Genomic DNA, 10,923 nt, shown 5'->3' on the forward strand with positions numbered 1-10,923 from the left:
TATGCTCCATACTGGAGCAGTTAAATCATTACTCTTTTGGGAGGATGAGAGGATAAGAAATATATACACATGTAGTGCCAGTAGAAGAATGAAGAGTGAAGAGAGCTAAAAATTCTCGTATTTCATCATGGAAGTCAATAAATACCATCTAAAATTTATAAACCCAAAAATTGTGATACATGATTGAAATCAGTACAGTATATCTAATTGGCAAATCAAGAAATGAGATATAAAAATTATTTAGAGATGGATGTACATAGTAGAGGCAGCTACCAAAAGAAAAATTGTTAAAAAGTGGTTTATTCTTGGTTTATTCTTGGGAGCAGGATTGGAGATAGAGTCAGAATGGGGCAAATAACTTTTTCTTACATTTTAAGCCCTTTTGGAATATTTTATTTGATATATATATACACACATATATATACACACACACACACATATATATATATATATATTTCTTTGATTAAAAATGAAATAAAAAGATGGATACCAAGTTGGGAAGGAATATTTGAGAAGCCAAGAGAAGTTTAGTATGGCTGGAATCTGATGACAATTGGGTCAGGGTGAGGGCTTAAAAGGATATTTTACGTGGGTGTATGGGTGTGTGTGTGATTATACATTTATATATATGATATTATATATATATGGATACATTTTATAGGCAATTCTGATTCTTAGAAGTTTTGATGAAATTATTTATATGAGTGTTATAAACATATGGGAGGCACATGTAAAGCCACAGGGTAATGGCAGATCTAATGATATTTAGCCATATGGCCTTATCAACTGCTTACAGTTGGTATCTATTTTGATAGGTGGGCACTTATGACTTATCTGTTGCTAAATATTTTGAATATCACCTGAGTATAACCAACGATCAATAAAATTCTATCCCTACATTGGTTATTATCCACAGATTTTTTTTTTTACTCAATTTCTCTCACTCCCTTCCTTTCTATACACTTAACGAAAAAAAAAAATCACTCTGATAGCTCCATTATTACACCAACCTAGCTATAATTTCTTTACCTTACCTGCCAACCATATATAAATGACAGTGGTTTGTGATCCCCAGAGGCACTTTAAATCTGCAACAATTACCTTGTAAAGGAGTCTGGTCCCTTATGACTATCCTTGGTAGATACCTCGGAATGGAATCCGTGGTTCTTATGGTAAGTGGATGTCAATTTTTTAAGAAAGTGACTGTTTTGCAAAATAGACCGTTTTACACTCCCACATGCAACAGATAAGAGTTCCAGTTTCTCCACATCTTTATCAACACTTGTTTTTGTCCATCTTTTTTGTTTATTTTAGCCATTCTACTGAGTATGTAGTGGTATTTCATTGTGATTTTATTTGCATCTTCCTAATAACTAATGATGGTGAGCATATTTTCAGGTACTTATTTGCTATTCAAATATCTTCTTTTTTAAAGAGTCTATTAAAATCTCTTCTCCTTTTTAAAATTTTTTATTTTTGTTTTCTTACTATTCAGTTGTAAGTATTCTTTATATATTCTGAATTCTAGCCCTTTATCAGACATATATTTTGCAAATATTTTCTCCCAATATTGGGTTGCCTTTTCATTTTCATAATGGTGTCTTTTTAAGCAAGAAAGCTTATAACTTGGATGAAGCCCAATTAGTCATTTTTCCTTATGATTTATTTGTGTCATATCTAAGAGCTATGCCTATCCCAAAATCACAAAGATTTTCTCCTGTTTTTTTTTCTAGGAGCTTTTCATTTAGGTTTATGATCCATTCTGAGTTACTTTTTGTTCATTTTGTCAAGTGACAGTTGAAAGGTTCTTTCATGTTTATATGCGTATGGATATCCAAACTGTCCTAGTCTACTTTGTTGAAAAGATTATTCTTTTTACCTATTGAATTATCTTTGTCAAAAATTCATTGACCATATATATGAATATCTCCTTTTGGACTCTCTTCTCTTCCATTGATTATATCCATCCTTTAGCCAGCACCACACTGTCTTAATTATTGTAACTTTATTATAATTCTTGAAATTAAGTAGTGTAAGTCCTCCAACTTTGTACCTCTTTTCCAAAATTGTTTTGGCTATTCTGTCATTTGCATTTCCATGTAACTTTTAGAATGAGATTTTCAATTTCTACAAAAAGGTCAAGATTTTTTTTTTTTTTAAAGATTTTATTTATTTATTTGACAGAGGGAGAGATCACAAGTAGGCAGGAAGGCAGGCAGAGAGAGAGAGGAAGGGAAGCAGGCTCCCCACGGAGCAGAGAGCCCGATGCAGGGCTCGATCCCAGGACCCTGGGATCATGACCTGAGCCGAAGGCAGAGGCTTTAACCTCTGAGCCACCCAGGCGCCCCAAAAAGGTCAAGATTTTGATTGAGATTTTATCAAATCTATAGATGTACACTCACCATTATATTAGCTACTAGTCATATTTGACTATCTAAATACAAATTTAAATTAATTAGGATTGATTAAAATTAAAATTGTAGTGCATTAGCCTTTTTCAAGTACCATTAGCCACATGAGGCTAGTAGCCACATGTCCAGTAGTGGACAGAGTTGATACAGAATATTTCAATAATCTCAGGAAGTTCTATTGGGCATTGTAGCTATAGGAAAAATCATATTTAAATACCATCTTAACAATTTTGAGGCTTCCACTTAATTGACATGATATATCTCTCCTTTTGTTTAGGTTTTTAATTTCTCTTCATAGTGTTTTTATACTTTTCAGTATATAGATATAACAAAACATCTTTTGTTAAATTTTTCTTCCTAAGTATTTTATTCTTTTCGTTGCTATTATGGAAGAAATGGCTTTTTATTTATTTTTTTTTAAGATTTTCATTTATTTATTTCACAGAGATCACAAGTAGGCAGAGAGGCAGGCAGAGAGAGAGGAAGGGAAGCAGGCTCCCTGTTGAGCAGAGAGCCCGACGCGGGGCTCGATCCCAGGACCCTGGAATCACGACCCAAGCAGAAGGCAGAGGCTTTAACCTACTGAGCCACCCAGGTGCCCCAATATGGCTTTTTAAATTACATATTTTTAATGGTTCATTGATAATATGTAGAAATACAATTGATTTTTTAAAAAGATTTTATTTGACAGAGAGATAGAGCATGCACAAGCAGGGGGAGCTAGAGAGGGAGAGGGAGAAGCAGATTCCCCTATGAGCAGGGAACACAATGCAGGACTTGATCCTAGGACCTTGGGATTGTGACCTGAGTTGAAGGCAGATGCTTAACTGACTGAGCCACCCAGGCGCCCCTACAATTGATTTTTGTATCTGATCTTGTACCCTGTAACATTGCTAAACTTGTTTTTTTAAATTCTCTAGCTTTTTTGTATGTTTCTTAGGATTTTCTACAAAAAGATCTTGTTATCTGTGAATAAAGACAGATTTACTTCTTTTGCAACTCTGTGTGACATTACTCTTTTTCTTGGCTTACTGCACTGGCTAGAATCTTCAGTGTAATGTTAAATAGAAATGGTAAAAGTAAATATCCTTGCCTTCTTCTTATCTTAGTAGGAAAGCATTTAGTGTTTCTATTCAGTGATATGTTAGCTGTAGGTTTTTCATAGGTGCCCTTTATCAAGTAGAGGACCTTCCCTTCTCTTTCTAGATTGCAGAAAGTTTTTACCACCAGTTAGGGTTGGATTTTGTCATATGCTTTTTTCTGCATCTATTGAGATGTCCATATGGATTTTTCCTTTATTGTACTAATATAGTATATTACATTACTTGATTTTCAGAGGTCAAACAAAATTTACATTTCTGGGATAGACCTCATTTGGTCATTATCCTATTTATAAATTGCTGTCTTTAATTTGCCAATATTTTGATAATGATTTTGAGATGACTGTCATTAGGAATACTGGTTGTTGTTTGTCTTTGTCTACAATTGAATTTGAAAGCTTTCCCTCCTCATCTATATTCTGAAAGTCAAGATTCCTTCCCTGTCCTGAGTGACTGACAGAATTGACCAATGAAGCCATCTTTGAGCCTGGACTTTTCTTTGTGGGAAGATTTAAATTATTTATCAACTTCTTTGCATGATATAGGTCTATTTAGATTTTCTGTTTGTCCAGTCACTTGAGGTAATTTGTCTCTTCCTAAAAATTTGTCTTTTCAACTAAGTTGTCAAGTTTGTTTAAAGTTATTCATAATATTCCCTTATACTCCTTTTAATTTCCTTTGGGATCCCTTCTTTCATTCCTGATTTTTGCAATTTGTGTTTTCTCTTTTTTGTCTAGCCAGTGGTATATCAATTTTGTTCCTCTTGTCAATGAACCAGCTATTGGTTTCTTTGACTTTTTCTATTGATTTTGTTTCTTATTTTATTTATTTCTGTACTGGCCTTCATTATTTATTCTTTAACACTTACTTTATACTTGATCCAAACCTTTTCCTAACTTCTTAAGATCAAAATTTTGGTTAGAAACTTTGATTTTAAACAGATAATCCTTTATAAATAAGCATTTAAAGCAATAAATTTTTTTCTAAGCAGGGCGTTAACTGCATCCCATAAATTTTGATATATTTTATTTGTATTTTCATTCAGTGCAAGAGATTTTATAATCTCCTATGTGATTTCATCTTTGATCCATAAGTTATGTAGAATTGTGATGCCTACTTTGTGTATATTTGGATATTTCCCATAATATTTTTGTTAATAATTTCTAATTATGTTGTAGTCAAAAAGTTATTTTTATGATTTTATTCCTTTCATATTTACTGAGACTTGCTTTATAGCCTCACTGAATAGCCTGATGAATACCCCATGTGCAATTAAAAAGACTGTATGCTGTTTTAAGATAAAGCATTTTATATATGTCACTTAGGTCAAATCAGTTGATAGTGTTGTTCACATCTTCTGTATTCTTGCTGATTTTCTATCTACTTATTTTACAAATTATTCAGAGAGGAATATTTAAATCTCCAAGCATAATTGTTGAACTGTTTATTCTTTTCTAAAAAAGTATTTATTTTGGAGCACCTGGGTGGCTCAGTCATTAAGCATCTGCCTTCAGCTAAGGTAATGATCCCAGGGTCCTGGGATCAAGCCCCACGTTGGGCTCTCTGCTCAGTGGGAAGCCTGCTTCTCCCTCTCCCACTCCCCCTGCTTGTGTTCTGTCTCTTGCTGTCTCTCTGTCAAATAAATAAAATCTTAAAAAAAAAAAAAACAACTTATTTGTTGGGGTGGGGGGAGAGAGAGAGAGAGAGAGCACGAATGAGTACAGGGGGAGAGAGAGAGAGAGAGTTATAAGCAGACTCCATGCTGAGCATGGAGCCTTCATGGGGCTCAGTCTCACGACCCTGAGATCATGACTTGAGCCAATATCAAGAGTCCACTGCTTAACCAACTGTGCCACCCAGGTGCTCCTGAACTGTTTATTCTTATTTCAGTTCTGTCAGTTTTTACTCATGAATTTGTAGTCTCTTTGTTAGGGACAAGCACATTTATAATTTTTGAGTGTGTTGACTTAATGTATATCCCAATAAAATATACCTCTTTTCTTTTTTTTTAAGATTTTATTTATTTATTTGACAGATAGAGATCACAAGCAGGCAGAGTGGCAGGTGGGGTGGGGGGAAGCAGGCTCCCTGCTGAACAGAGAGCTTGATGCAGGGCTCGACCCAGGACACTGGGATCATGACCTGAGCCGAAGGCAGAGGCTTTAACCCACTGAGCTATCCAGGTGCCCCCAAAATGTATCTCTTTTCTTTACTAATAGTCCTATTTTGTCTAATATTAATATAGCCACTCTAGTTCTCTTATTAAACTTTATGTGGTATAACTTTTTCAACCTCTTTTTGTCTTTGACCTTGTAGTTCCTCTCTTATAGACTGCATATATCTTATCTTTTATTATTATTATTATTTTTAAAGAGGTAATTTATTTGAGAGAGAGAGCATGTGTGCATGAATGGGGGGAAGAAGTGGAGAGGGAGAGGGAGCAGCAGACTCCCCATTGAGCAGGGAGCCTGACTCAGGGCTGAATTCCAGGATCCTGAGATCATGACAGGAACCAAATTCAGACACTCAACCAACTGAGCCACCCTGGCACCCCTGTTCCTTTGCTTTTTAAATCTATTTTGACAATCTCTGCCTTTGATTACAATGTTTATCCCATTAACATTTAATGTAATTATTGCTATAGTTGAATTTAGGGCTGCCATTTTGTTATTTGTTTCTGTATCTATTTCTTATTTTTCCCTCTTTTCCTCTTTCATTATCTTTTAGGCTTAACAAATTCTGATTATTACACTGTTTTAATTCCCCTGTTAACTTTTAAATTTTATGTCTTTAATTTTTTTCTGTATGTATGTTTGCACTAAAGATAACAATATGGAACTTTTAAATTATGATGAGTAACTTAAGCTAGTACTGATTTAAATCCAGTGAGACTGCAATTTTGCTCTCATACCTCAAAGAGCAGCATTCATGAATTGTGTCATCAGGAAACTTGTACCATGGATGTACTGAAAAATAAAAGGTTTGTGGTCAAATAAGTTTGAGAAATGGTACATATCTCACTTGTGTATATCTACAATGTAGATTAGCATATTAAAAAGCTCTCAGAAGCCTTGTTGAAAAAAATCTGCTTCATTTTCTTTGAAGGAAGGGTTTCCCAAAGTATTTGACTACAGAATCTTCCTTTTCTTTTATGTATCAGACAACCTACAGAAATAGTGTTCCACATAACTCACTTTGACAAACACTGGTCAAGCAAACAATAGAAATGAAATACAGTCAACTTATTTTTAATTCTTCATTAAGAAATATTGTGTTTCTGAAATAAAATGAAAAATAAGTGTCATCCTTCTGGACCTCTTTGAAACCAACTGCTGATTCTTTTCAATCAACTACTGGTTCTTTTATTCTTTAAGTGATTGAAGTCAAGTATACAACATGTTTATCTGTAAACTCTGTTTCTATTTGTAGGTGATGTGATAAACCTTGGTGACAGACAGCTCACTGTTATGCACATGCCTGGTCACTCCAGGGGCAGTATTTGCTTACATGACAAAGACCGGAAGATTCTTTTCAGTGGAGACGTTGTGTATGATGGATCACTGATTGACTGGCTCCCATACAGCAGGATAAGTGACTATGTTGGAACATGTGAACGTCTGATAGAATTAGTGGACAGAGGTCTGGTAGAGAAGGTGCTTCCTGGGCACTTCAATACCTTTGGTGCCGAAAGGCTTTTTCGATTGGCTTCTAACTATATTTCAAAAGCTGGGATATGTCACAAAGTTTCCACTTTTGCCATGCGATCTCTTGCAAGTTTAGCCTTACGTGTAACAAATTCTAGGACCTCACCTTAGTATCTATACTGATAACCTATTGTGATTAGTTCTATAAATTAATACAATTCATTTTGTGCTGTTTAAAATGATTAATAGTGAGCATTTCAAGAAGTGCTTTATTAGAGAAAAAAGATTGAGAATGAGTAAGCCAAAAAAGGAGGTTCTTTGTTTAAATTATTTCCTTCTTCTAAATAAGAAATCACTTAGAGAAGCTCATAATTTGCCAAGCTGTCATCTTGTAATATTTGTCACCTTGTAATATCCAGAAATGACATAGAAATCTATGCGAAAACAAGGAGGCATTTTGCAGTAACAGAAAGAACTCTCCTTGCCTCCCATTTGTTTTATTTTATTTCCTAGATGACCTAGAGAAAGAGGCATAAACTTTTATGTTTATAATCCAAACTTGATATTTTTAGTATATTATTTAAAGGTAAAGGTTCTTGAGTTTAAAATACATTAGTACTCAATACAAACATATAAATTAACATTTAAAATGACAGCTAAAACAGTCCATTGTTATGGCACAGAATTTTTATGCTTCATTTATTTATTCTTAATGTAATTATAGTGTACATTATATGTTGTGTAATTTTACTTACAAAGAGTACAATGAATTTTGTTTATTGCAAAGCTTTAAATATAACTTGCAGAGTGCTTCAGTAAAAAGCTACTAATAGCATTGCTTGTTATGTGAGTGTAACATTTTCAATCATAAAAGTGAGATTCAAATGTCTGTAATCTAATTACAAATTGTCAGAATTCTCAAAAGGACACTGTCAGGCAAATTTGAAAATATACACATTGAAAATATTTTTTATTATATCCTATTTTAATATTAACAGCTATTATAAACAAAACTTTTCTTGTTAAATAGCAGCTTCAGTATATGTCATATTTTATAGTATCAGAACAATTATAGAGATCTACAACATCCTGATAGAAATCATTCTTTTACTTACCATAACATACATATGTACCGCAGAAGGCTTTTCAGATTAATTGCAAAATATGCATTAGATATTGACTTAGAATGAATTGCCTTTTTTATCCTGATTCACAACACCTATTCCTGTTCAGTATTCTTTGTCTTGAATGAAAAGAAGTCTACATTTATAAAGTTATAGGAAAGGTTTGCCCATTATTTAGTAAAACATTTTGGTTTGGTGCTCTTTATAATTTATTAAAAAGCCTTTTGGAAAATTTCATAAAGGTTTTTTAAACAGTTTTTTCACTGCCTTTTTATTATTGACATGTCCAAAACCAAACTGAGATAGCTTTGGAAACCAGATTTTTTAGTATTAAGAAGGTTTAGCAACTTTTATTTGCAAAAAATTGTGAAATGTTCCCACCCTCCACCCACCCAGGTTCTTTAATCTTTTATTCATTCAACACATGCACACCCACACATTCCACATGCATACACACAGTCACATACATATATACTTGCACAGTATTGTGCTAAACACTGTGGAAGCTTAAAAAGTCAAAGAGACTACAGCTTAGCTAGAAGTAGAAGGCAAACAAAACATGAATAATAATATATGCAGGTTGAAGCTAATACAAATTACACAATAGTATCAGGGACATAAGTGGAGGGATGTGGAGTTTGGTTAGGAAAAGATTCCTGAAGGAGGGGTTTTTCAGTCCCATTTGGAAAGACGATTTGGTAGGTGGTCAGGGTAGGGGACAAAAGATCCAAGAATAGGGATGGAAGCATTGCTGTCTAAAGTAGGCTATTCCTTGTGACAATTTAAATTTAATTTTCAGGAATCTTAGATCTTCCAAACACCAAGAATTTAGCATGAGAAAGGTGGGTTTGTGATTGTGTATATAAGAATCATCCTCAGTGACAGACAAGCTATACTGCCACATGCCACCAATGGATCTTCTCATTCAAGGCAGTTGGTCTGTTTCAGTTGATAGTACAACATCAAAGATACAGATTTGGTTCAGGGCAACTACAATCACTTAATAAGCCTTAAATATAGCCATTATTTTTATATCAGTAGCACAAAAAAAACAAAAACAAAAACAAAACCAAAAGTCCTTAACCATTGACCATTTTATCATACTTTAGGACTTAAAAAAAAAAATCAGGGTATAGTAGGCACTAAGTTTTATTGAGAAATATTTAAACCCGATGAAGGCTTTCTTTATTTCTTAAAAGTACAATTTTTCAAAACATGTTAATTTTATTTTTAAATTTCCATTTTTTTTTACATTATATAAAAACATAAGACTGGTATTTTGCTTTTGTTTCAGTGTGAATAAATTGGGGAAAGGATCTATCATTCATTTAGTGCCCATGCTATGCATTTTAAAATATGCATTATTTAGTTTAATCCCGGCCCCAGTGCCAAGAAGTAATTGGCCAGCCTCATACAACATAACTTTGAACAAAGCTGGTAATGGAACACAGGTCTGTCTGCCTCCCAAACTGTGCTCTTTCTCTTTACCTGCACAAATAACATAAAATTGGCAAAATGTATTTTTACTTTCCCAGATGCCACATGTGCCAAGAATAAATCAAGTGATGTTAAGCATAATAATAGCATATTTTAAAAGAAGCTTTAAAAAATATATTTTCACCCTGACAGTGACCCGTGTTATAATTTATGGTTTTTGGAACTAAGAGTATGTAAGTATAATTCAAAATTGTCAAAATGTAAGACATTTAGAAATAACTTTTATTTGTATTGTTAATAACTTAATCTTGGAAATTCATCTTCCTTATATGGTGTTTCCTTTTAACTAAGAAGTCTAAACTAACAAAAACCTTGTGTGTTATCCTGATACAGTTGAATGAATGATTATGTGTAGTACTTATATGATAGTAATATAATTGTGACATGCACAAATTGTCTTCATATAATTTTCAGATATGTGTAAGTAAACATTTGTGTGATAAATATTAAAGTGAACATTTTATTTCAATCTCCAGTTGGTTCTTTTTCTAATATTAGCAAATTCCCATTTAATTTCTTACAAGGATATTTCTTATGTGAAGTGCAGTTTTAAAAATGTGTAGTCAGTAAGATATCAAATCTGTGAGCAAGACTAGGGAATCCAGAAACCGAAAATGCCCATATAAACTTTTGTAGTTAATAAATATGGCATTTTAAATCAATGGATGAAAGATGAACTATTCAGTATATATCCCAATTGTTCACATGGGGGAAAAAAGGCCCTTAACAGCATAAAAATAAATTCTACATGGATTAAAGACCATAATTTGAAAAATGAAACCACATGTGTATTAAAAGAAAATTTAAATCATGTTTAAGACATTAGGATTGGGAAAATCTTTATATAGAAACAAAAAGCAAGATAATATCAAAATTTAAAATGTCCTAGAACTTGGATGCCAGAAAGTGAAAAAGATAAATTAGAAGAAAATATTCACAAATTGTAGAACAGCAATTTTTGTTTTAACAACTATAAAGAATGCCTACAAATCAGTTTAGAAAAAGGTCAACTACTATAAGGGAGGGAAGACCTTTCCTCTACCCTCAGGTTCTGTGGCTGGGCCAGAGGATTAAACTTAAAAAAGTTTAAGTTTCAGAAAGTTGGGAGCAAAGTATACAACTTTTATTTGATGTTAATATTTTTATG

At 33.2% G+C, this 10,923-nt stretch overlaps 1 protein-coding gene across 1 annotated transcript in view; it reads left to right on the top strand.

Moving 5' to 3' along the window:
- The window catches only part of MBLAC2 (metallo-beta-lactamase domain containing 2), a 15,776-nt gene extending 5,531 nt beyond the window's left edge, over positions 1-10,245 (top strand). Inside the window, exon 2 of the mRNA XM_032846632.1 lies at positions 6,941-10,245. Within this exon, the coding sequence (XP_032702523.1) occupies positions 6,941-7,326 (386 nt within the window). The 3' untranslated portion in view covers positions 7,327-10,245. The remainder of the gene's footprint in view (positions 1-6,940) is intronic.
- Positions 10,246-10,923: the final 678 nt, after the last annotated feature.

Source organism: Lontra canadensis, unplaced genomic scaffold (assembly GCF_010015895.1).
Source record: "Lontra canadensis isolate GAN:19392208 unplaced genomic scaffold, GSC_riverotter_1.0 scaffold4, whole genome shotgun sequence".
Classification (NCBI taxonomy): Eukaryota; Metazoa; Chordata; class Mammalia; order Carnivora; family Mustelidae; genus Lontra; species Lontra canadensis.